Source organism: Calliphora vicina, chromosome 5 (genome assembly GCF_958450345.1).
Source record: "Calliphora vicina chromosome 5, idCalVici1.1, whole genome shotgun sequence".
Taxonomy (NCBI): Eukaryota; Metazoa; Arthropoda; class Insecta; order Diptera; family Calliphoridae; genus Calliphora; species Calliphora vicina.
This window is the reverse complement of record NC_088784.1, coordinates 4,454,459-4,482,413: the sequence shown is the minus strand read 5'-3', so window position 1 is coordinate 4,482,413 and position 27,955 is coordinate 4,454,459. Positions and strand designations below refer to the sequence as shown.

At 27.9% G+C, this 27,955-nt stretch overlaps 1 protein-coding gene across 2 annotated transcripts in view; it reads left to right on the top strand.

Annotated features, from left to right (window-relative positions):
- Nucleotides 1-27,955, top strand: part of Vmat (Vesicular monoamine transporter) — a 56,905-nt gene that overhangs the window by 8,251 nt on the left and 20,699 nt on the right. For both annotated transcript variants that reach the window (XM_065513625.1, XM_065513624.1), the window contains exon 2: nucleotides 12,326-12,893. In XM_065513625.1, coding sequence (XP_065369697.1) covers nucleotides 12,344-12,893 — 550 coding nt within the window. In that variant the 5' untranslated portion in view covers nucleotides 12,326-12,343. The remainder of the gene's footprint in view (nucleotides 1-12,325; nucleotides 12,894-27,955) is intronic.

Here is a 27,955-nt window from a genome sequence, read left to right as displayed (position 1 = left end):
AGAAAAATTAAAAAAGTCGACTAACTAAAAAAAGTCGTATAGATGATACAAGAAAAATCGACTTTTTTGTAATAAAAAGGTCTAAAACATTTTTATAAAAAAAATTCATTGAACAATTTTCTACAAAAAATGTTATCTTTCTTTTATAACGACCTTCTGAGAGGTCGACTTTATTAAATTGTTAGACTTTATAAAAATCTAAAATTTTCTTTTATCATCTTTACGACCTTTTTCAGTTAGTTTTTTTTTACTTTATTTTAATTTTTCGTCAAATTTTCTATATAAAATTTGTAGAAAATTGTTCAATGAGTTTTTTTCTTTATAAAAATGTTTTAGACCTTTTTATTACAAAAAAGTCGACTTTTCTTGTATCATCTGTACGACTTTTTTTTAGTTAGTCGACTTTTTTTAATTTTTCTTCAAATTTTCTATAGAAAATTGTTTTTTTTTATAATTTTTTTATAAAAATTCGATTTTTTGTTACCCTTTACGACTTTTTAATTAATTTTTCTTAAAATTTTTATAAAAAGTTTTCGACTTTTTTCGACAATTTTTTTTATAAAAATGATTACAATAAAATGTTCTCTTTCATTTATAATCTTTTTGCTGTTAGTCAACTTTCTGAGAGTTCGACTTTATTAAATTTTTTTTTTTTTAATTAATTTTTCTTAAATTTTCATTTTTTTTTAAATCCTTCCTAAATTTTTTTATTAAATTTTTTTCAGTCGACTTTATCTTTACTTCATCTTGATAAGTCGATTATTCGCATTTTTTGAATTTTCTATAGAAACTTGTTTGACAAGTTTCTTATCATTGACTTTTTAAGATTTTGAATTTTAGAATTTTTTAAAATATTCTATAGAATATTAATAAAAAGGTTTTCGACTATTTCATTGCAAAAAACTCGACTTTTCTTTTATCATGTTCACGATTTTTAGTTTGAGGAGTTTTTATAAAAAAAAATTAACGACTTTTTTCAGTTAGTCGACGTTTCGATTTTTTCATTAAAAAAAAATCGACTTTTAGTTAATCCACTTTTTTATTATTTTTTCAATCGTTCGTTAAATGTTCTATAGTATCTAGTTTTTTTAAAATTGTCTTGAAATAGTTTTTATATAAAAAATGTTCCACTTTTTTTTTAAATTTTCTTAAAGTTGTTTGACAGGTTTTTATAAAAAGTTTTCGACTTTTTTATTTCAAAAAAGTTAACGACATTTCAGTTAGTCGACTTTTTGTTTTTTTTTAAACCTTTCCAACATTTTTTATAAAAAATAGTTTGACGAGTTTTTTATAAAAAGTAGACATTTTGTTTTAATTATCTGTACGACTATTTTAATTTTTTTAAATTTTTCATCAAATTTTTTATTTTTTTCTAAAAAGGTTTTTGACTTTTTTTATTACGACTTTTATCAATCAGTCGACTTTTTGACTTTTGTTTAAATTTTCAATAGAAAATTGTTTAAAGAATTTTTATACAAAATTTTATATTTTTTGATTACTATAAAATTAACGACTTTTTCAATAAGACGACTTTTCGATTTTTTTAAAACTATTTTTTTATAGAACATTTTTCGAAGAGTTTTTGTAAATAATTTTTTGACTATTTCAGTGCAAAAAAAAACTCGACATTTATTTTTATCATTTTTACGACTTTTTTCAATTAGTCGACTTTTTTTATTTTGTTTTTCAATCGACTTTTTGACATTTTTTCAAATTTTCTATAGAAAATTGTTTAAAGAGTTTTTATACAAAATTTTATATTTCTTGATTACAATAAAATTAAAGACTTTTTCAATAAGTCGACTTTTCGATATTTTTAATACTATTTTTTTATAGAACATTTTTCGAAGAGATTTTATAAATCATTTTTTGAATATTTCATAGCAAAAAAAAACTCGACTTTTATTTAATCATTACGACTTTTTTCAGTTAGTCGACTTTTTTTATTTTTTTTTTTCAATCGACTTTTTGACTTTTTTAAAATTTTCTATAGAAAATTGTTTAAAGAGTTTTTATACAAAATTTTATATTTTTTTGATTACAATAAAATTAACGACTTTTTCAATAAGTCGACTTTTCGATTTTTTTAAAACTATTTTTTTTATAGAACATTTTTCGTTTTATAAATCATATTTTGAATATTTCATAGCAAAAAAAAACTCGACTTTTATTTTAATCATCTTTACGACTTTTTTCAGTTAGTCGACTTTTTTAAATTGACTGTTCGACTTTTTTAAAATTTTTTTAATAGAAATTTATTCGACAAGTTTTTTATAAACAAGTTTTAAGTTACGACTTTTTTCAGTTAGTCGACTTTTTTTTAATCGACTGTTCGACTTTTTTTAAATTTTTTTATACAAATTTTTTCGACAAGTTTTTTATAAACATATTTCTTATAGCTTTTTATTGGAAAAAAGTCGAAATTTTCACGACTTTTTTTAAGTTAGTCAATTTTTGGAATATTTTTTTTCAATTGTTCTTTAATTTTTTTATAAAATCTTAGAAATAAATCCCTTTAATGTTCTATAAACTGCTATACCTTATTGATCTATCACAGCTTCAAATTATTTGACGTTTTTATTTAAATGTTTATATAAAAACCGCTAGGTTAACATTACTTTTTACTAATAAACACACACACATTACAATTCCCTAGATATCATACTTTTTTTTATAAAGAAAGTCATCAGGCAGCTAATTTGTTTTTTTTTTATTAGAAAAGCCGCATAATTGTGTTTTTTTTTATAAATAAAAGAATAATTTATGAAGAAAAAAAAACTAAACGGAAAACAACTTGTTGATATTTATCGTGTGATATTCTAACAATAGGCTGGCTGGGCTGGCAGCAGGCAAGACAGTATAACTAAATAGTGTAGTAAATGTTCATACGTTTGATATCAATGCAACAATGTTTTTTTTTATTTTTTTGTATATTTATTGCAATATTTTCATTTACTCGGCTTAATACTTGCCAGTAGTTAGTAAATTTTACATCGTCTTGTCGTTTTGTTTAGTTTTATTTATTTTTGTTTTTTGTTCACAAATCGAGTAAACAAATAAATTTTATTTACATGCATTGTTTAGTAAGAATTTATAGTTTGTTTATATCACACATAACGGTTACAATTTGTTTAAACAAATAAAATAAAAGTACATATTTAAATTACAAGTGATAAGTTAAACAAATTTTCCAAAATTATTGGAATTTGTGACAAGTGTTTAACAAATAAATTTAATATATTTGCAAATATTAAAAACATTCTCACATAAAAACGTTTTATGGCATAAATTACAAGTTTGAAATAATTGTAAAATAAATTTTAAAAAAATTCTTAAGAATTTCATTGAAATTACTGAAAACGTGATAAGAAATATTTTTCAATATTTAAATAAATAATAAAAAATAATCTCTAAAACTAATTTTCCCTATGCTAATTTACACACAGAAAAGCTATTTAGTTATTAATTGTTTAGAATTTAATTTTTTATTATGAATACAGCTGATAACAAATATCAACTTTATAAAACCACATATTTAAATAGTCTGTTTTTAAAGTGAAAGTGATCAAATATATATACAATTACCGCTAAAAACAATAAATGAACTATTTTGAATAGTTAATACCGCAAATAGCTATTATTATTATTGTTTAATTAAAATGCAATTTATTAAATAATCATTAAAGAAAAAAACATATAATAAATATTGTTTATAGTTCTGTATTTAATTAAAGTATTTAATTGCAAATTTAAACAACTTAAATTTATTGTTATAAAGTTTTACAACATTATACACACAGCCTCAAAAGTGAGTAAACACCAGCGAATTTTTTGAATTTTTTAAGATCACGAAAATCGTTATTCAACCCAATCTCCAACAAACCGAAACTTTAAAATTTTAATCGATGGATAAATTTTAGGATTTTCATTATCTTAAAAAAATCAAATAATTTTTGGTGTTACTCACTTTTGAGGCTCACTGTATTTCAATGCCGATTTTGAAAAATCCAAAGAGATTGTTAATTAAGGGGTCCACTTATTTTTAAAAGTTCATTAGCTATCATTAACTGCTTATTTTGAGCCAAATATAAAGCTTGAAATCATAATTTTAAATATTTTTAGATAAACCAAATTTAAAAAAAACAAGTAAGAGTGCTATATTCGGCTGTGCCGAATCTTATATACCCTTCACCAAATTATACTTCAAAATTTTAAATATTTTTAGGTAAACAAAACTTATTTTTTTTTTAGTTGTTTTTTTTAATTTTTTGGAAAAAAATTTATTTTAATTTTTTTTTTTTTTAAATTAAAATTTTTTTTTTTTTAAATTTAAAATTTTTTTTTTTAAATTTTAAAAATTTTTTTTTGGTTTTTAAAAATTTTTTTTGGAAAAAAAAATTCGGGTTAAAAATTTTTTTCCCGATTTTGACCCATTGTAGGTCCAACTTAATATGGTCTTATATACGTCGTTGCAAATGTCTTTGAAATATCTATCATTAGATATCCATATTGTCTATATTAATATCTTAGTAATCCAGATATAGGTCAAAAATTGGTCAAAAATCGAGGTTGTCTTGGTTTTTTCCTCATATCTCAGCCATTTGTGGACCGATTTTGCTGATTTTAAATAGCAAAATTCTCGAAAGCATGTCTGACAGAATTATTGAAGATTTGGATCCCGAAGATATCTGGTGTCTTCAGAAAACTGATTTCAACAGACAGACAGACGGACAGACAGACAGACAGACAGACAGACAGACAGACGGACATGGCTTAATCGACTCCGCTATCTATAAGGATCCAGAATATATATACTTTATAGGGTCGGAAATGAAAAATGTAGAAATTACAAACGGAATGACAAACTTATATATACCCTTCTCACGAAGCTGAAGGGTATAAAAACAAGTAAGAAATTATGGTCGGTCAAGGCCGACCATATAATACCCTACACTAAGTAAAAGAGCAAAAACATTTTTCTTTTAAAATTTCAATAATTTATATTTTTGAGTGATTTTCGGAAGTGAGCCTTATATGGGGGCTATGACCAATTATGGACCGATCACCATGAAATTAGGTCGTGTGATTTATGTCTATATTAAAGTTAACTATGTTGAATTTTGTGTGTATACCAACATTTTTAAGCGATTTATGCACGTTAAAGTGATTTTCGGAAGCGGGTCTATATGGAAACTATGACTGATTATGGACCGATCGTAACAAAATTTGGTGACATGAATTTTGTATATATAAAACTTATTTGGAGAGCAATATGTGGAGATACATTTATAAATTAAACATTTATGACCGATAAAGTCCAATTTCGGAAGGACTTTTGTATGGGGGCTAGATGAAATAATGGACCGATTTCAGCCAGTTTCAATAGGCTTGGTCCTTGGGCCGAAAAAATAATATGTACCAAATTTGATCGAAATATCTTCAAAATTGCGACCTGTACTCTGCGCACAAGGTTTACATGGACAGGCTGCCAGCCGAGGTTGTCCTGGTATTTTTCTTATATCTCAGCCATTTGTGTGCCGATTTCATCGATTTTAAATAGCAACCGAACCGGGGCTTCTGAAAGTTGATTTCAACATACAGACGGACATGGCTATATCGACTCCACTATCTATAACGATCCAAATGAAAAATGTAGAAATTACAAATGAAATGAAATTACAAACCCTTGCCATTCCATTTGTAATTTTGACAATAAAAAATTTCAAAATTACAAAAAATGCACGTTTGCTTACCACATATCGACGCGGTTTTCTGTGATTCAGTTTTATCACAAAGAATTGAAACGTCATTCTGTTGTTAAGATGTTAATAGATTATCTTATCCGAAGATCATTAAAAATAATCACATATAATTTAATTAAAACCACTCATATGAAAAATGTCTCATCAGAGTATTCAATAACAAAAAAAACATGTTATCTAAAAAATCAAATGAATCAAAATTAATTTTTAATGAACAATTAAACTGTTCGTTGACGATCGTACAAATGTATCAAAAGTATTTCTAAATATAAAATATTATTGAAATACTGAGTAAAGATAAAGAAAGATATCTAAATAATTATAATAAAGTTAGTTATACGATAAAAGTAAATACTTTACTTAATTTTTAAACATTGAAATTTTGAATTAAACATTGAAATTTCTTGCACAGTAAGATAGAAAAAGTTAACTAAATATTTCTTGCATATTTTATTCATAATTTATTAGTCTTATTCCATTTATATTATCTCAAAAAAGACTTAACTCTTTAAGTATGCGCAGATCTTCGAATAATTTAATTCAATTTAGGCTTAATTTAATTCACTAAAATCTTAATTCATTCCATAAAACCATTCCTGACAAAATAAATTCTTTAGCTCCATTCAAAAGGTTTTTATTTGAATATAATTCATTTTATTTGGATTCAACCTTTGAATTAGAGCTTAAGAAAATCCGAAAAAATTCGGTTTAAATAATTGAAAAACGATCGGTTTCTGTTACACAGTAAAAAACACTTTTTTATTTTTTTTTTGCGATTTTGATCTTGAAGATGAAGTTTTTTTTTTTATTTAATATGTTCAGAATTTTTGTTCTTTATAACAAGGGCTACAACTTTGCCTCAGAGAGTAAATAAAAATTCCGAACTGTTTGCAAGATATGAGCCTGAGAAAATTATCACTTTTTTGCAAAAATGACACCGAGTCTCCAAATCTTTGGGGGTCTATAAAAAACGGGTCTTTTTTTTGGTCTTTTTTTTGGTCCGTATATGGTTATATTTCCATGACGGTTGTTGGCTAGTTGTGATATTATAGACACAAGAATAATTTGATAATATAACAAGTAAGAGAGCTATATTCGCTGTTCCGAATCTTATATACCCTTCACCAAATTATACTTTAAAATAAAAATTTTAAATATTTATATCCTACACCACCATAGTGGGGAGGGTATTATACGTTTGTGCAGATGTTTGTAACGCCCACAAATACTAGTCTAACATCCACCTTAAAGTATACCGATCGACTTAGATTAAACGATGTCCGTCCGTCCGTCCGTCTGGGTGGCTGGCTGGCTGTCTATGTAAACATTGTGCGCAAAGTACAGATCGCAATTTTGAAGATATTTCAATCAAATTTGATATATATTATTTTTTCGGCCCAAGGACCAAGCCTATTGAAAATGCATCAAATCGGTCCATTATTTCACCAAGCCCCCATACAAATGTCCTTCCGAAATTGGACTTTATCGGTCATAAATGTTTAATTTATAAATGTATCTCCACAAATTTGCCTCCAAATAAGTTTTATATAAACAAAATTCATGTCACCAAATTTTGTTACGATCGGTCCATAATTAGTCATAGCTCCCATATAGACCCGTTTCCGAAAATCACTTTAACGTGCATAAATCGCTTAAAAATTTCGGTATACACACAAAATTCAACATAGTAAACTTTCATATAGACATAAATCACACTACCTAATTTCATGGTGATCGGTCCATAATTGGTCATAGCCCCCATATAAGGCTCACTTCCGAAAATCACTCAAAAATATAAATTATTGAAGTTTTAAAAGAAAAATGTTTTTGCTCTTTTACTTAGTGTAGGGTATTATATGGTCGGGCTTGACCGACCATAGAATACAATTTTTTTTATAATTTATTAGTGAAAAAAATTATATGATAAAATAAATTTTTTGGGTGAAAAAAAAATACGGTTTAAGAAATATTTTTTCCGATTTTGACCCATTATATGTCAAAATTACTAAGGCGTTATATACGCCGTTACAAAGGCCTTTGAAATATCTATTACTAGATATCCATATTGTCTATATTAATAACTTAGTAAACCAGATATAGATCAAAAATAGGTAAAAAAAATCGAGGTTGTCCTGTTTTTTTCCTTATATCTCAGCCATTTGTGGTCCGATATTCTAGATTTTAAATAGCCAACGAACCGGGTCTATAGCGAATATATTAATGTATGAATCATGTTTGTAAGTTATTTGGCGGCTACGGAAAGTTGATTTCAACATACAGACTGACATGGCTATATCGATTCTGCTATCTATAACGATCCAGAATATATACTTTAAGGGGTCGCAAATGATGATATACCCTTCACACTCATGTTGAAGGTTATAATTATCGTCTTATAATTTCTAAAACAAACCCAATTTGAAAACTTTTTCCTTCTCTTTCCTACCATTCAAACTTCATATTAAGTTTAAATAAAATTTCGTTTTGTTGCTAATTGGGTTAAATTAAAACTGAATTTAAAAGAAATATAACGGCACAAGACAAAAAAGCTAATTTAGCTAAAGTAATAGGCGTGACAGAGAAGTCTTAGAAATAGAAATGACACTTCCGTTTTTTTTTAGTTTTAAATTTCTATTTACCATACAACAAATCATATTTGTTGTAATCAAATTGCTTAGAAAAACTTTTGCCATTTGCTCTGTTTCTCTCACTCTAACTCTATCAAAGCAACAACTTTTGGTGTCTTGTGTTTGTCAAAAGTCTATTATTATTATTGACATATACTCTATGCATAGAGAGGCAATCAAATTAAATTATGAAAATTCAATTTTCATTTTCTAAAGATGCTAAATGAAAATAAAATAAATGCGTTGATGATGATGTGATATCAGTAGATGTTGCTGATAATGTAAATGATAGAAAAATGTTGTGAACAACCTTTAGGGCAAGGGCAGGGGTAGCTTTGATACTGGTAATTTATATTTTGACAAATTTTCTATGACATTGACAGCCAATTGATAGCAATTTTACAACACTTTGAGTCTTATAATAGAAAGAACCCTTAGCAAAGGGGAAGTGTTGGTTATTTTTTTTTTATTGTATTCAAAGTGTTTTTTTTATACATAGTGTGTAATTATAAAATAATTACTTTAAGGTTGTCTCTATATTTTCCCAAAGAAAAATATCATTTACATTTTATGTTGATTTTTTTTAAATGAATTTTCTTAATTCATTTTAATATTTTAAAGTTATTTCTTTTACAAAATTTAAAAATTCACTTCCCATCAATTGTTTTCGTTTTTTATTTAACAGCTGTTCTTCGTTCTAATTCTAAATCAATTATTTTAATTCATTTGCTACTGATTTCATTTTATTTTTAAATAATTTAACTGTTTCCTAAGCAATCATCACAGGCCTTAACAAGTCATAATTAATTATTATTGTTAATTTTTTTTTTATCATTATAGATTTTCAACTTTGAAATTTATTTTGTTTTGTCTATTGTGTTTGCTCTCAAACGTGTTGTTAAATATATTATTTTGTATAATTTTTTATTATTTGTTTATTACTTAAGTTGAGGTAATTATAATCGTATTTGTAGTAAAATTAATTGCTGCTGTGTGAACTTTTGTTATAGTTTTTATCAAGTTGTCAAACTTAATGACTTCAATATCAGACAGGTGTAAACAAGATTTGATTATGATAGGGCCTAATGCATCCTAAAGGTAGGCTACATTTAAGTTAAACGACAAAAGAAATATTTACAGTTTTTAAGTCTCTATTGAAAGAGGGAATCTTAACTAACTAATGCTAGTTTAAACGCTCGTTTTGGGAAAACTAATTTGCAATTTAAAGGCAGTTTAAATTTTCTTTAAACCATTTAGAAATTGAAAGTTCTTAAACCACCATAACCATAAACGAATATTATTGGTAACAGCGTGGTTAAATAACTAAACAGTTTGTTATAGCAAATCTTTTAGTGATAGTTTAATTTATCATTTTGGAAAACTAATTTGCAATTTAAAGGCAGTTTAAACGTTCTTTAAAATATTAAAAATAACCCCCTATAAAATTAATTTCCTGTTTCCATAACTAAACAGTTAAACCGGGGTTAACAGTTTAAAGCCTTTATATATACTGTCTAAACCACCAATGAAAAATAACATCATTGATAAAATCTACATTAAAATTATTGCGTGTTTTTAACACTAAACAGCTTGTTAAGCCAAGTTTAACTAACATTAAGACTCATTAATAAGTGACAGCTTAAACGATCCTTTTGGGAAAACAAATTCAGCAATTTAAAGGAAGTTCAAGCGTTTAAATTGTTAAGCCAAGTTTAACTAACTAACATCGTGACACAGTAAACAGTGACATTTTGAACAATCTATTTGGGAAAGCAAATTTGCAATTTAATGACAGTTTAAACGTTCATTGAACTCTTTAGGTATGCTGCATATAAGTTAAATTATTATAAGGAAATTAACAGCTGTTAAACCATCAATATGTTTTTACACAATTAAACACTTTGTTAAGCCAAACTTAACTAATACGTCATTGAACATCAATCATTGACAGCTTAAACGATCGTTTTGGGAAAACTGTTGGGTGTATTTATTCAAAGTATTGACCATTGTTAGCTATGATATTTTCCCATCTTTCTGAACAGCTCATCTTTTCAGATTGTTAAGCAAAGTTTAACTAACTAACACGTTAATTTAATATTAGTCAGTTTAGACCATGGTTTAGGAAAACTAATTTAAACTTTAAAGTAGTATTTCTACTACCTTTTTTAGAAGGTAGTATTTCTACTACTATTTCAAAAAAGTAGTATTTCTACTACTATTTTTACAAAGTAGTATCTCTACTACTATTTCAAAAAGGAAGTATTTCTACTACTTTTTTAAAAGGTAGTATTTCGACTACTTTTTTAAAAGGTAGTATTTCGAGTACTATTTTAAAAAAGTAGTATCTCTACTACTTTTTAGAAAAGTAGTATTTCTACTACTATTTAAAAAAAAGTAGTATTTCTACTACTATTTTAAAAAGGTAGTATTTCTACTACATTTTTGAAAGGTAGTATTTCTACTACTATTTTAAAAAAATAGTATTTCTACTATTTTAAGAAGGTAGTATTTTTACTACATTTTTAAAAGGTAGTATTTCTACTACTATTTTAAAAAAGAAGTATTTCTACTACATTTTTAAAAGGTAATATTTTTACTACTTTCTTTCTACTACTTGTTTAAAAAGTAATTTTTCTACTACATTTTTAAAAGGTAGTATTTCTATTACATTTTTTAAAAATAGTATTTCTACTACTATTTTAAAAAAGAAGTATTTCTACTGCATTTTTAAAATGTAGTACTTTTAATACTTTTTTTAAAGGTAGTATTTCTACTACTATTTTAAAAAAGTAGTATTTCTGCTACATTTTTAAAAGGTTGCTTTTCTACTACTTTTCCAAAAGGTAGTATTTCAACTACTATTTTAAAAGAGAAGTATTTCTACTACTATTATAAAAAAGTAGTATTTCTACTACTTTTTGAAAGGTAGTATTTCTACTACTATTTTAAAAAGGTAGTATTTCTAATATTTTTTTAAAAGGTATTTCTACTACTATTTTAAAAGGTAGTATTTCTACTACTATTTTAAGAAAGTAGTATTTCTACTACTATTTTCAAAAATTTCTATTTCTGCTACTATTTTAAAAAAGAAGTATTTCTACTACATTTTTAAAAGGTAGTAATTCTAGTACTATTTTAAAAAAGAAGTATTTCTACTACTTTTTTAAAAAGTTTAAACTTTCTTTAAACTCATTGATATTTATATAACTTTAATTTCCAGTAAAACTATGACATTTAAACATAAAAATCTACTTAATCTCCATGGGCAACTCTTAAGTCAACCGCTTAAATAATCTCCAATATTATGTTACCTTTTCAAAATCATCATAAATTGTAATCACATCAGCAAATTATTATTACAACCGGTGCTTACATTGAATATCAATGATTTAGAAATGCAAATCGGATTAGAATTTTACAACCTAAAGAAAATGTTCATCATAAAAACGTAAAAAATTTAAATACAATTTAACTTAAAGGAAAAAAACTGAATATGGGAAAAAAAGTATTTTTTAACTTGATATTTGTGGGAAATTTAGAAAAACACAACTAATGAATATGATAATTTTTGTTAAAAAAAAAACTTCTTAAATTATAAATAATTTAAAATTAATTAAAAAGTAAAGCAAAGTATTTAAAAGAATCCCACACAAAATTCATATTTAATGATATGGAACTTGTTGTTAAATTGTGTATAATTTTAGATTTGTAGGAATGAAAATGGGAATGGGGATGATTTATGTCTGTATTTAATAGGATTATTTTGGCATTAACTTTGGGAAATCAAATTAACGTTAAAAATCACAACTCACAACAGATGTTTCCGCTTGTTTTTTTTCATTTTCCTACTTAAGAAATTTTCTAGACAAGGAAAAAAGTTTAGGTTTAATTAAATGAAACATAATGACAATAATCTTTATTTTATTTTAATTACAGTAATAATTTTGTAACGCAATGCAATCGACTGATACTGGTGGTGAATTGAGACAACAGCATAACACATCATCATCAACGCTGACGACGACGAATACCGCCAAGACGGGTATCAACGAAACAACAACAACATCCTTCACCACTACCAATACACCGAACTCAACAGCACTCAACAACGATACACCTAGTAAGAATCCCTTCAAACAGCAACTAAGTCAACGACAGCAACAGCAGCAACCACATAATCAAAATGGCCACTCGGATGCGGCCCACAATGCCGAACGCGGCTCAAACTTTTCCGGCATATTGGGAGTGGGGTCGGCCACAACACCACCGCCCTCAAACAAAATGACCTCGTCCTCGGGTAATGGCAGCGGCTCGGCTGGATCGGTTGGTGGCAGTGGACCACCTATACCACCGCCAGATCATAGCCGTCAAGAAGATTATAGAGCTGCCGGGTCCTGGGCCGCCTTTAAGAACTGGATGATCGGATGGCGTGGATCCAGACGTTTGGTGTTGGTAATAGTGGCCATTGCTTTGCTTTTGGATAATATGTTGTTGACTACAGTCGGTAAGTTTTTCTTTTTGCAATTTAACTATTTAATCAATTTCCTTTTTTATACAATATATAAAAAAGCCGTATGAAATTAATTGAAACTGCTTCAATTTAATCATTTATTTACTCTCCTTCCTTTACGAGTGAGTGTGTATTTGTCTTGTTAACTGACAACTTTATTTCCTTTACTTTGTGCAACGGCCAACAATAATGGGTTACGGCTCTTTGTCCACAGCCCATCAAACTTTAAGTACTTTTTCTACTTATTTGTCTGACAAATGCACACACACAGAAATACAAACTCAAACACGCACTTAAGTAGCTGGAGTGGGAGAAAATGGGCAAATGAGAGCCAGTATAAGTGTATTGGCTATAAATACTCTTGCACACAAACACACACACACACTGCTTGTCACACTGACACTTTTCTCAAAGGAATCAATTAAATAAACACTTAAAGGCAATAAGCAAATATTCCAGCCATAAATTCTATAAAAGAAGGACTTACAGAGCAGCAAAAATAAGAGGCAATTTTACAGAAAAAGTAAAAGCAAATCAGTTATAGAAGTACAAGATTTTCTATAAATATTTTATAGCGGAACTTAATTAAAAATAGTGACTTTAAATCAGTTTAAAATAAAAATTAATTAAAGGAACTAAATTTTAATTCACACAAGCCCAGTTGGAAATTTCTTAAAAATTTCTTCTATAAAAATTCTTAATAACGTGTTAGATTCTCTGCTGACAATAGTAATCAAAGTTGACTTGGTCTGGTCATACAAAAAACTTCTGTCTTCCCCTGACATAATTTTCATACTTTGTCAACAGATTCTCAAAAATTGTTAAATATCTAGTTGGAAATTTCTTGAATGAGAAATACTTATTGATGTTATAGTCACTGCGGCTTGTGTCTTGCTATATTTTCCAGATGATTCCGTTTTAACTGGATAGCATCAATCAATGAGATTAAGAAACTAGTTCTAGACTAGATTATTGTGAGCTATGCAACAAGTTCACACAGTCTGGTTCCCGACACCTCAGATAGATTTATCCTGAAATCATTTCCATTTTATATTAAGAGCTGGACAATCATATTGACTTTCGAATAATTCCAACCTCTCGCCTCCCGGTATCCAATAAGGTCGCTCAATCAGGTTGCCATTATCACAGATAGAGTTTTACAGATGCTAGAGAGATGAATAATAGATCCAACCTATCGCATTTAAAGCATCAAGTATTCAATAATATCACGCATTCTTGTTGCCGACACTTCAGATAGACAATTCAAAAACCTTAGATAGATTCGTCTATATATCCTTGAAGTTTCATATTATAATCCAATCTCTCGCATTTAAATAAATTAAGGTTACAAGCTCAGGTTCCTTAGTTTCGTTGAATACCTCAGAGAGATTAGTCCAGAAATCCTTGTCGATAACTATTAAGAGCTGGACATTGAACCGGATCTAGACTAGATGCTACTGACATGACTAATATATCACACTGGTTCCCGGCATCTCAGATAGATCGTTGAAATACCTCAGATCAGGGATGGCAAATGGAATTTAATAATTGTACCAAACAGCATTATAAATTGTACTTTCAAAACTAGGGTTCCTAGGCGGAACAAATTTTACCGGGAATATTTTTTTTAATTGAAGAAAATTTCGGGATTTTTTTTAAAGTTCCAATTTATTTTTCTCACCCATCTAACATGGGTCAATCATTCGATTAGCAACAAATAAGTTATAACAACCAAAACTGTATTATCGGTGTGACAAACACAGCCAAACGTATATTTAAAACAATAAAATTTCGATTTAATACAAATAGAAGTTTTAAGTCCTAACATTACAACTTCTATGGATATTCTAAGGATGGCTTAAATTTGTTTATATACTTTTTGGTCAAATGACGCTATTGCTTCTTTATTTCAATTTTAAACAGTTTATTTGTTAATATTATTATATAAGATAGAGAACATAAATTCGTAAATTGGTTTTAATATATTAATTATGAAATAAATTTTTAAATTGTACTTAATTAGTCATTGGAGTACCATTGTACTTTTCAACATCGAATTGTACCAAAAAAAAGTACAATTGCACCAATTTTGCCATCCCTGCCTCAGATAGCTTTGTCCAGAAATCCTTGATGTCTAGATTAAGACTAAATATTTGTAATAAGTATGTTTAACACATCCAACCTTTAGCTTTCATGTACCCAACAAGATCACATAGTCGGGTTTCCGAAACCTCAGATAGATCGTTCAAATACCTTAGATAGATTTGTACAGGAATCCTTGACATTCACATGGACATTTGGCCAGATGCTAGTGAGATGACATGGTCACACAATCTTGTTTAAAAATCGTATATTATATATAAATAAAATAATATTCACATAAAATAAAATGCCCGGCTCTGATTAACTTGAGAAAACTTATCCTCGGAATCCCATTCTTATCGTCTATCCGTCTATCTGTTGAAATCAACTTTCCAAAGCTCCCAATTAACTTCCATACATAATTCATACATCAATATATCCGCTATAGTTCCGGTTAGCTTGCCATTTAAATTCGGGGAAATTGGCCCATAAATAACTAAGATATAAGCAAAAAACCACGACTACCTCTATTTTTTACCTATTTTTTATCTATATCTGGATTACTAGGGCATTAATGTAGATAATATTGATATCTAATGATAGACATTTCAAAGACCTTTCCAACGACTTATATAATAATTTAAATGTATTATTGTTGTTGAGTAGAATATAAGCCATATTTGGCCCAATGGGCTTGGTTTTGAATTTAAATAAAAACAATAAAAACGACAATATAATACACTAAGTAAAAGAGCAAAAACATTTTTCTTTTAAAATTTCAATAATTTATATTTTTGAGTGATTTTCGGAAGTGGGGGCTATGACCAATTATGGACCGATCACCATGAAATTATGTCGTGTGATTTATGTCTATATTAAAGTTAACTATGTTGAATTTTGTATGTATACCAACATTTTTAAGCGATTTATGCACGTTAAAGTGATTTTCTGAAGCGGGTCTATACGGGAGCTATGACTAATTATGGACCGATCGTAACATAATTTGGTGACATGAATTTTGTGTATATAGAACTTATTTGGAGCGGAACTTGTGGAGATACATATATAAATTAAACATTTATGACCGATAAAGTCCAATTTCGGTGGGACATTTGTATGGGGGCTAGGTGAAATGATGGACCGATTTCAGCCAGTTTCAATAGGCTTGGTCCTTGAGCGGAAAAAATAATATGTACCAAATTTCATCGAAATATCTTCAAAATTACGACCTGTACTCTGCGCACAAGGTTTACATGGACAGCCAGCCGACCAGACGGACGGACGAACATCGTTTAATCGACTCAGAAAGTGATTCTAAGTCGATCGGTATACTTTAAGGTGGGTGTTAGACTAATATTTTTGTGCGTTACAAACATCTGCACAAACGCATTATACTCTCCCCACTATGGTGGTGTAGGGTATAAAAATAATATTAATCAAGAAAAGGGTCAAAATATTTTTTAACATGATTTTTTTTTTTTCACCAAAAAAATTTTTTTATATAAAAATGTTTCACTAATAAAAATTTTCAAACCAAAAAATTTTTCAAACTAAATTTTTTTTTAACAAATAATATTTGCAATCTTTATCTTAAAGTATACTTTGGTGAAGGGTATATGAGATTCGGCACAGCCGAATATAGCTCTCCTACTTATTTTTTAAATGTAAAGATCCAAAAATGGATTCGAGTTTTTAACACATCCTTTGGTTTAAATATTCACTAAATTTTCCCAATTTTTATCAATTCCCGAGATTATAAATCCCACTCTTGTCGATTAGATCCAATTTCCAGTTGGGTGTCTCAAAAGAGAATTGTCACAGAAAACTTCCAATAAGCATTTTTACTGAAATTCAAGTTTAAAGCAAGTGTAATTCAAGCATTGAATTATAGTCAAGCAATTGAATTACAGTTGTATTGCACTTTATTTCAATCGCATTCTGTAGTAAAAGGGAAACATAAAAATATTTAATTTTTTCAAATATTTTTCAAGTTTAAAACATAATTACATATGCATTCAAGTCATATTCCAACAAAATGTTCAAGAGCTTGAATTTTTGGGGATTTGGTGCTTATTGGCCAGACATTGATTAAATATTTAGTAAATTTCCTGGGAATTCTCGGGAATGAATTACATTTTTTTCAATTCCCGAGAAACTAAAAATACTACATACTTTTAAAAGAAATCACTTTTAGATAATACCCAATTTCTGTTACAGAACACAGAAGTTGATTAAATATTTAGTAAATTTCTAGGAATTTCCCGGAAGCTAATGAAATTTTGTATTAATTTCCTAGAAATTTGAAATCCTACTTTAGGATAAAAAATCACTAGTTGATTAGACCAACTGGGTGTCTCTAAGAGAAAGGATCTCTCATAGAACTTGTTATGTAACTACTTCCTAAGACTTCAAATTCAAACACTTTATACAAAACGGAGCTATCACTTCAATATGCAATAGTTCTAGCAAGGGTTCATTCTGAACGAAGTAGTTTAAAATTAACTGATTTTGACAAGTTGTTAATGCATTTGAGGCGATTCAGAGAACTAGTTCCTTTTAAACAATCGACACACATAAATTATCTTTTGAAATGAGAAAAATTATATAAAAAGTATAAGTCAAGTTATTAACATAGGATATTTTAGTTAAAAACTTCAAAATTATAGAAAAAGGGAGCTACTTTTTTACATGTTATAGAATATTCCTAAGCCCCACTAAAACTATTATGCCAACCTTTTTCCTGTACAAACAATTTAGCTTGTAAGAAAAAACTCGTCTTTTCAAAATGACTATTTGAATTTTAACAGACAATTGTTAAGTAGATGAAAAAAAATTCAAATACTTGTACATGACACAAAGACCACAAGTGTATAGAGATTTGTACAAATTCCCCAACAAAATCAAACAAAAAAATAAGGAGAAATAAATGACAAAAGTAAATGCCAAGAAAGTAAGAAAGAAAAACTTCTACAACTACTTGTTGAAACTTAAACGAAAAAAAGCAGGGAAACGGAAGTCACTAAGTCATACAAAGAACGCACATTTTTCCAACATAAAAAGCTAGTACCAACATAGACAAGGATAATAGCAAAAAAAATAAATACAAAAATAAGGAAAATGTCTATAAATGCTTAAGAAAACTTAAAAAGGGGGAGAAGGTGTAACACTGACTTTTTTCCAATTCTATTTTTCACTCTATTAAGGAAATCCATCTTTTTTTTTTGGGTTGTACGATTGTTAGTTGTATAATAAACTTTACCTTTAAGTGGCTACATTAAAGATAAATCTAACATTTACTTTTATCTGACTTTATTTGAGTTCAAGTGTGAAACGTCTTGTTAAACATTTTCTGTAACAAAAAAGCAGAAGGGGGGATTTTCAAATAACTGCAAGTAACAGCATTAAATCTTAGAAGAAAAAAAAAAGGTGTGCAAAAATTTATTCATGATATTTGCTTAATGCAAGAAGAAAAGCTTTTCAAATCATTAAATTAATTTAGCTGATGAGTGCTGAGAAATGAAATAAAACATATTTGCAAATTTTTTGTATAATAAAGTAATAAATTTTGGTTAAGAGTTTTATATAAATAATAGAAGATTAGATTAGAGATTTGCTATAAAGCATAAATTTAGTTTATCTTAAGGAAAATAAGAACTTGTTTAAATATTCAGAATTGCAGATTAATCTTACAATGTTTACTTACTTCAGGGGTTCAAATTATATGCATGTTTCAGTATTAGTAGTTAATCGTAAGGTGATTTTATAAATGTTAATTTTATGTGTTTTTATTTCTATTTTCTTCATTAATTTAAGTGTTTTGGTCCATCATTGTTGGAAAGGTTTGCTTTGTATAAAATTGTCATTATTAGGAAGTCTCTTAGGTATTGGACAATTTCCAAATGATTGAACAATGAAAAAAAAAAACATAAAATAAACAAAAAGGGATTAATGTAAACTACTTTATGTGCATGTTTAAACATGAAAAAAACTAAAATTAAATATCATTCAACATTAAAACAAGTAAGAAAGTATGGTCGGTCAAGCACGACCATATAATACCCTACACTAAGTAAAATTTTCTTTAAAAATAATTAATATTTTTGAGTGATTTTCGGAAGTGGGCTTTATATAGGGGCTATGACCAATTATGAACCGATCACCATGAAATTAGGTCGCGTGATTTATGTCTATATGAAAGTTAACCATGTTGAATTTTGTGTGTATACCAACATTTTTAAGCGATTTATGCACGTTAAAGTGATTTTCGGAAGCGGGTCTATATGGGAGCTATGACTAATTATGGACCGATCGTAACAAAATTTGGTGACATGAATTTTGTATAAATAAAACTTATTTGGAGTGCAATTTGAGGAGATAAATTTATAAATTAAACATTTATGACCGATAAAGTCCAATTTCGGAAGGACATTTGTATGGGGGCTAGGTGAAATAATGGACCGATTTGATGCAGTTTCAATAGCCTTGGTCCTTGGGACGAAAAAATAATATGTACCAAATTTGATCGATATATCTTCAAAATTGCGACCTGTACTCTGCGCACAAAGTTTACATGGACAGCCAGCCAGCCAACCAGACGGACGGACATCGATTAATCGACTCAGAAAGTGATTCTAAGTCGATCGGTATACTCTAAGGTGGGTGTTAGACTAATATTTTTGGGCGTTACAAACATCTGCACAAACGCATAATACCCTCCCCACTATGGTGGTGTAGGGTATAAATATTAACAGAAAAAAAAACACTCCAACAAATCTAAAGCATCTGACAAAACTGTCATATGATAATAAGCTGTCCTTCGTAATAATTAATTAAATTTAAGTTAATTCACTAAAATCTTAATTCAGAATTATAATAATGAAAGCAAATGTTATTCCGTAAAAACATTTTCAACAAAACAAATTCTTTAGTATCGTTAAACGACTTTTATTTGAATAAAATTCATTCAAAAATTATTAATACTGTTACGTTTTAACCTTTTTAAAACGTTGGTTTATTTATTTTAAATAAACCGGATACTTTTAATTGCAAATTAAAGCGGTTTAGCAGTTTAAAATTTGTAACAACTCTTTATTTATTCAAATGTACAACAACAGAATTACAGACACACTTTATAATGTAGAAGTATACATTGGTAATGCAGTTGATGTCTTTACTTAACGATGTTTCAAATTAGACTCACTGACGACTGCAACCTCTGCCACTATTTATACACACGTCATCTTTCGTGAACCTTCTACAATGATCTTGGTGAATGTTGCTGGCAGTTGCTACAGACCGTTAAATTCAAATCGCTAGTGCAAATTCGTAACAATACAATTCAACGTAATAAAATTCATTCAGCCTTTGAATGGCTACTTATTTTTATACCCTTCACCATGAGTGGCCAGGGTATAGATGGCTTAATATAGAAAGGTCGTATCTCAACTTTTAGTTACTTTAGAGGAGATGGAAAAAACTCAATAATATCAGAAAGTGAAATTGAAAAAAAACAACTAAAAATTTGTTTTATATCAAAAAATATTTTTAGAAAAGTAGTTTGGTTTAATAAGGAGTGAGATCGAAAAATTCTTAACATACATATATGTTTATAAAAAAGAAACCACTAAACTTACAGCTTTAATTTTTTTTTTATTTGATTGAAATTATTATTACAATTTACAAAAAAAATTATTTTTATAGTTTTAATCACTAGTGATGAAATTTTGAACCTTTTTCGGAAACCCTTCCATTAACGTTTTTATAGTGCTTTCTGTCACTTTGCTCGAACATGTAGTCCATCTCCGTTTAAAATCTACCACACTTTTGGACACCTTTTTTGTACTCTTCAATTCTCTTTTAACAAGAGCCCAATATCTCTCCACTGGCCTTAGCTCCGGGCAGTTTGGAGGATTTGCCTCTCTTGGTACAAATACCACATTATTGTTCTTGTACCACTCAAGGGCTTGTTTGCCATAGTGACAGGATGCCAAGTCAGGCCAAAAATAAGTGGACACATTATGAAGTCTTATGAATGGAAGCAGCCTTTTTTGTAAACATTCCTTGATGTAAATTTCGGTATTTATAGAGCCCGTTGTAACAAATGAGTGGCTTCTTTTGCCGCAACTGCATATTGCTTGCCATACCAAGAACTTTCTGGGAAATTTTGTCTGCTTTTGGGTCCTAAACTTTTCTTCAACATTCCCTCGAGCATCAGCAACATAAAATTTTTGACCTGGAAGTTGCGAAAAATCTGCCAGAACATACGTTTCGTCATCCATTATGCAGCAAGAATATTTTTTTATAAAACTTGACTTCAATTTCCGTGCTCTGTTTTTGGCCTCTAAATTTTTAGTAGCGTTCCTGTCAGGAACTTTTTGAGCCTTGTATGTTTTTAAACCTGCATTAGCTTTAACTTTTCGTACCAAATAGTCCGAGCACTGAGCTAACCGGGCTGCTTTCCTACCGGATGTGTTGGGAGCTCTTTTGAAAATGCGTTCTATTTTTTTGGCTTTAGAAACATCATGTGGACCATTCCTTCTACCTGAACCAGGTTTTCTATCAACTGACAAGTTCTCCCGGTACTGTTTAATAACATTGGAAACAGTTTGACGGCAGACCTTTGTATGCTTGGCCAACTTTTTGTAAGACCAAGTTGGGTTTTGTTGAAAATATTTAATAATTTCAGTACGCACTTTTTTCTGGTCACTCATTTTAATCAGATTAACAAAAAAATTAATATAATTGACATTACACATAATAACTGACATGTTTTTCAAAGGTAACTTGATCAAAAAAAAATTCAAATAATACTTGGGTTAAAAAATGTAATGAAAAACGTGTGTTAAGAATTTTTCGATCTCACTCCTTATAAACCAAAAAATATGCACTACACTTTAAATGAGTTAGGGGGTTTTTCTTTCAAACGGTTTTTTAAATGAGTTAGGGCTTTTTTATAATTACTGTAAATCTGTTATTCATTAACATAGGAAACAGAATTTTTTAAGGGAGGTCTATTTGAGTTTTGTCTACCAGAATATGTAAAAAACCCGATTTTGAAAAAAAAACGACATACGACCTTTCAATATTAAGCCATCGATATATAAGTTTGTCATTTCGTTTGTAATTTCTACATTTTTCATTTCCTACCCCACAAAGAATATATAATCTGGATCGTTATAGCGGAGTCGATATAGCCATGTCCTTCTGTTGAAATCAACTTTCCGTAGCCCCCAAATATCTTACATACATGATTCATACATCAATATATCGGGAATTCTCGAGCCAATTTTTTCGATTTTTGACCAATTTTTGATATATATCTGGATTACTACTAAGTCATTAATATAGACAACATGGATATCCAATAATAGATACTTCAAAGACCTTTGCAACTGCGTATATAAGGCCAAAGTAAGTCGGACAAGGGGTCAAAATCGAGAAAAATATTTTTTAACCTAAATTTTTTTTTTTCATCCAAAAAATTTTTTTGTTATAAAATTAGTTTCACTAATAAATTTAAAAATTTTCAAGAAAAAATTCAAAAGAAATTTTTCAAAAAACTATTTTTCCCAGTTTTTTGCTAATAAATTAAAGAAAAAATTTTTTAAATTGGTTTATTTAAAAATATTAAAAAATTTTATTTTTTAAAATTTTTTCAAATTCAAATTTTTCTTCATTTAATTTGTTTTTCTTTTTAATCATTTACAAAAAAAGTTTCTAAAGTCTATTTGTAATAGATTTGAATTTAAGAAAACTTAAATGAGAAATTAATTCTTTAAAGAATGAATTCTCAAAGAAATGAAGCCACTACTTTTGAAGTACTAAGGAATTAGGCCTATGAATCAATTCGTAATGTATTCTTTAATGTAGTTTGATTTTAAAAATTGAGTTAAGATTCTTTCGAATCTTTGTAATGTAGGAAATGAAAAATTTATTAAAAAATCTGCTAAGAAATGGATTAAAATAGATATGAACTAATAAACAATCTTAATTATTTTACTAAAAACGAAAAAAAAAGAATTCACAAAAAAAAAATTCAAGTAAATAAAATAATTTTTCCTATATTATAAAAATATTCTTTATCTACAGAGCTTCGAATTAATTAATTAAATTTTGGATCAAAATCTTATTTCGGAATTTAAAAATTTCAGCCATTCATTTCATTAGACCATTCCCAATATCTAATTCTTTTGCTTAATTTTATTTGAATAGAATTCATTTACTGTTGATTTAGTTCATAATGGAGTTAATTCATAATAAAATTCTTTCAGCCTTCGAATGATTAAATTTTTGTTAATTCGAATCTAATCCAAATTGTATGAAAATATTTTTTTTCATTCAGTTTTGTTTTGCTTTTAATCATTTGCAAAATTAATTGCAAAAATTCACTTAAGACCTTATCTTTTAGATTTAGATTGAACAAAAATTTAATCATTCAATACATGTTTAAAGCTATTTTGTAAGGGATTTGAATTCAAGATAATTTGAATGAATCAATAAGGAATTAATTCTATAAAGAATGAATTCTTAAAAGAGTGAATTCAATACATTTTAAGTAGAAATGAATTAAGTCTATGAACTAATTCATAATGAATTATTTGAAAGAATAGTTAGATATAAAATTTAATTTGATTTTCAAAATTGAATTAAGAATTAGTTCTTTCGAACCTTTGCAACCGTAAAATATTGTTAAAAATATGCCCATAAATAAAATAAATACAATGTTAACTAATTTGTTTAACAATAAGAAAAAAACTTAATATTTTTTAAGGAAATATTGGTTTAATTTAAAATTTATTCGAAAGTTTTTTTTTTAATTTTTTTGTTAAAAAAAAATTTATTAAAAAAATTTTTATAAAAATTGTTGGTGAAAAGGAAAAAAAATGTTTCTCGATTTTGACCCATTGTAGGTCCGACTTACTATGACGTTATATATGTCTTTAAAATATCTATCATTATTTCTCCATATTCTCTATATTAATGACTTACTAATACAGATATAAATCAAAAATAGGTAAAAATCGAGGATGTCCTGGTTTTTGCTTATATCTCAGCCATTTGTAGGGCGATTTTTTCGATTTTAAATAGCAACCCAACTGAGAATATAGCGGATATACTGATGTCTGAAATTTGATTTCAACATACAGACGGACATGGCTTATCGGCTCCGCTATCTATAATGATCCAAAATATGGCGTCACAAAAATTTAAAAACAAACGAGTTTACATTTTTTAAATTTTGTTTGTAAAATTTTAATATTTTTTTTTTTTTGAAAATCACACAGTTTTCAAATAAGGTTTGAATGTTTTTTTATATAAACTGGGAAACCTCCGTATATAACTTATATTAAGAATTCACACATAGTTTGTAATAAAAATTTACTCATTTTAAGCTGGTTTATAAAGCTTATTTATTAAGTTTTGCAAAAAATTTTAATTTTTAAATAATTTTTTTTATAAATTTCAGTTTTCAATCACATATTATATGTCCTTAAAGCTTTTCAAAAACACATTTTATTTACACTTCTTTCTTAAGCCCAAATTTCTTTTAAGTCTGCTCTTTATCCTTTATATCCAAAGTATCCAATTTTTGCAATAGTTTCTTATCCAAATCTTTCTGCTCCTCCTCGGCTTCCGAGTCTTTGTTTACAACTTTCCTGTCATCTGCACATTCCCGGGATGCACTGCGACTGAAGGGGAAAAAAGCCTGCACTTGTCTGTGCAAAACTTCTTTGTTAATGGTGTTTTCCAAAATCTGTTGATTTATAATGGCTGCATAGCGTTCCTCAAAACTGTGTTGATGTTTCAAAGGAAACACAGGTGACTCACAGCGAGATGTTGTAGCCGACTTTCCCGGTTCTTTTGAATCTTTTGAAGACATTTTTGAAAACTTTGTTTTAAGAGTTAATTTTTAATTTTCCGTTTAATTTTCTTTATTATTTTATTTCTTTTTGAGCTAAAAAACAACCGCAGTTAGTGACAGTTAAAGTTGTAATGTTAATATGTGTTTACTTATTTAATAATATTTACTAGTTTTTTATGACGAAAACAGTATTTTTCTTGTTCTTTTCCATGTTTTTTTCTTTTTATTATTGGCTTTATTTTTAGATTGTCTACCAAAGATATTTTACTCTGTTTGTCTGTCTGTAATTTTGGTTTTGTTTCAAGTTTATTTACATGCTTGTTTTTTGTGTTTTTTCAATGAGCAGTGCTAGGGTAACATGTGAAAATTTATTTACTTAGTATAAACAATGATGCCAACTAATTTGAATCAAATATTTGGTTGCTAGTAAAAATATGTAAAAATTACATATGTGTGGAAAACAACACACGAGGGTAAACAACGTAAGTTTTTTTTAAGGGTGAGATGAAGGTAAAATTCATTGAAAATTCACTGAAATTTATTTCGTAGTGCAAAATATTTAGCAATAACATATGTGTGGAAAACAACACACGAGGGTAAACAACGATAGTTCTTCCATATGGTGATTAAAGGTAAAATTCAATGAAAATTCACTAAAATTTATTTCTCAGTCAGCCGTAATGCAAAAATGTAGATATAACATATGTGTGGAAAACAACACACGAGGGTAATCAACGTAATTTTTTTTATTTATATGAAATTTATAGTTTATTTAGTTTATTTTATTTCATAATACAAAATATGTAAAAATAACATATGTGTGGAAAACAACACAAGAGGGTAAACAACGTAAGTTTTTTTTCAAGGCACAGCTGAATGTAAAATACATTGAAAATTCACTGAAATTTATTTTTTAGCTTAAACGTAGTCTTAGTTTATTTCGTAATACAAAATATGTGAAAATAACATATGTGTGGAAAACAACACACGCGGGTAAACAACGTAAGTTTCTTTTTTCAAGAAAGAGCTGAAGGTAAAATTCATTGAAAATTCACTAAAAATTATTTCGTAATGCTAAATACATATGTAGACATAACCTATGTGTGGAAAACAACACACGAGGGTTAACAGCGTATGTTTTTTTTTCAAGATTGAGATGAAGGTAGATTTCATTGAAAATTCACTTAAATTTATATTTAGTTTATTTCCAATGCAAAATATGTAAAAATAACATGTGTGTGGAAAACAACACACGAGAGTTAAGTAACGTAAGTCTTTTAAAAAGGTGAGCTAAATGTAAAATTCATTGAAAATTCACTGAAATTTATTTCGTAATGCAAAATATGTGGACATAACATATGTGTGGAAAACAACACACTAGGGTAAACAATGTAAGTTCTTTTATAGGATGATATGAAGGTAAAATTAATTGAACATGATGTCTCCATAATGTTTTAAATAACGTTTGCGGGGTTTTCCAATTAAACAAACCGCTAAATTGTTATCACTGCGTGGTAATTGTTGAAGAAATGGTATATGAACAAACAACATGCAAAAGGTCACGCAACTTTTGTCATACCCTTAAGAATCATATGACTCATTTTATATGATGTGTAGCATTTAAGTACCTAAAGGCAACCTAAACAATAACAAGTAAAACAAAAATCAACAAATGTCAAGCAACTTTTTCATGGTGAATTTCTGTCAACATTTGCATGTCAATTATATTTACTATTCGGTAAACATTTTGACGGCTTTGCTATTGTTTCATATACGTATTCCATTTAAAACTCATAAGATTATATTTCAAAGCTACAAAAAAGGACATTTTATTTATATAAATATTCATATATATTATTAAAATTATATGTAATATATATGCCCATTTTATAAAAATGCAAATATACCTATTAATAATTGTACATATGTAAATATATGTACCTTTAATTATTTACTATGTGTATAAGTATTAAATAAAAATTTAATGTCTTCAAGACATGAACTGCAAACTGCTTATTTTTTTTTTGTTATTATATGCTTTAATGTTTTGCTAATGTTATTTTATATACTCCTTAAAAGTTTTAAACTTAAAGAAAGTAAATATTTAAAATTGACATTAAAAAGTTTTATTGAAATGTTAAATGTTATTGAGGTTTCAATGCAGCAGGCTGACATTTACATATATTTGGGTATTGCCAAATGTGTTTACACTAGCAGCGTATATATTTTCATAATTATAATAAACAAATACATTTACTAAACATAATCCCAAAAATAACTTGTCCTTAAATCCAAAAGTAAGAAATTATCAGTTATAAAATAAAAAGCATTTGAAATAACTTCAATATGATTTGCTCTTCGATATAAGCATGTCCGTTCATGTCTTGTTAATCATATTTTCTCTTAATTTCACTTATTGCAAAGAGCCTAAACCCATTTGAGTATTGCAAGGACACAATGATGTGACAATTGCAATTCTGTTTATTTTGTGGTTGTATTTTAAGAATTTAATTTAAAATGATAATTGAACTTCAGGAAATAAGTGGTCCCCTTATTATCGTTATCTGATTTTAACTAAGAATGAAGGAACAAAATGGTAAACACACCATTTAAATTTCTTATTAAATTTCATAACTATTCTCGATTGTTTGACCAAAACTTATTTTCACTTAAACCAATTAAGGTCCAATTGTTGGGTGTATAACTCAAAAATGTGGGATTTTTAAAAAGTTTTAGCTTTTATTTTGCAACATTTCTACAATATAAATTTATTCAAAGTATTTACCATTGTTAGCTATGACCTTTTTCCATCTTTCTGGCAACATATGAATTCCGAGCCAAAAGAACTGCTCATCTTTTAAGGAAAAGATCGAATCATGCCAATATCGGATACTCAGTTCAAAGTGAAGCGTATCCCAAAAACAGCGTTCTATATCGATCGAAACAAATAGTAGTCGGACGGGGCATGGTCTGGACTATAAAGCGGGTGGGGCGAAACTTCATAACCACTTCTTTCCAAATAGTTTTTAACAGGTACTGCATAATGTAGCCGAGTGCATTCATGTCTGGCCGCATATTCTGGGCGTTTTTCGGCCAATGCTCGCTTCAAACG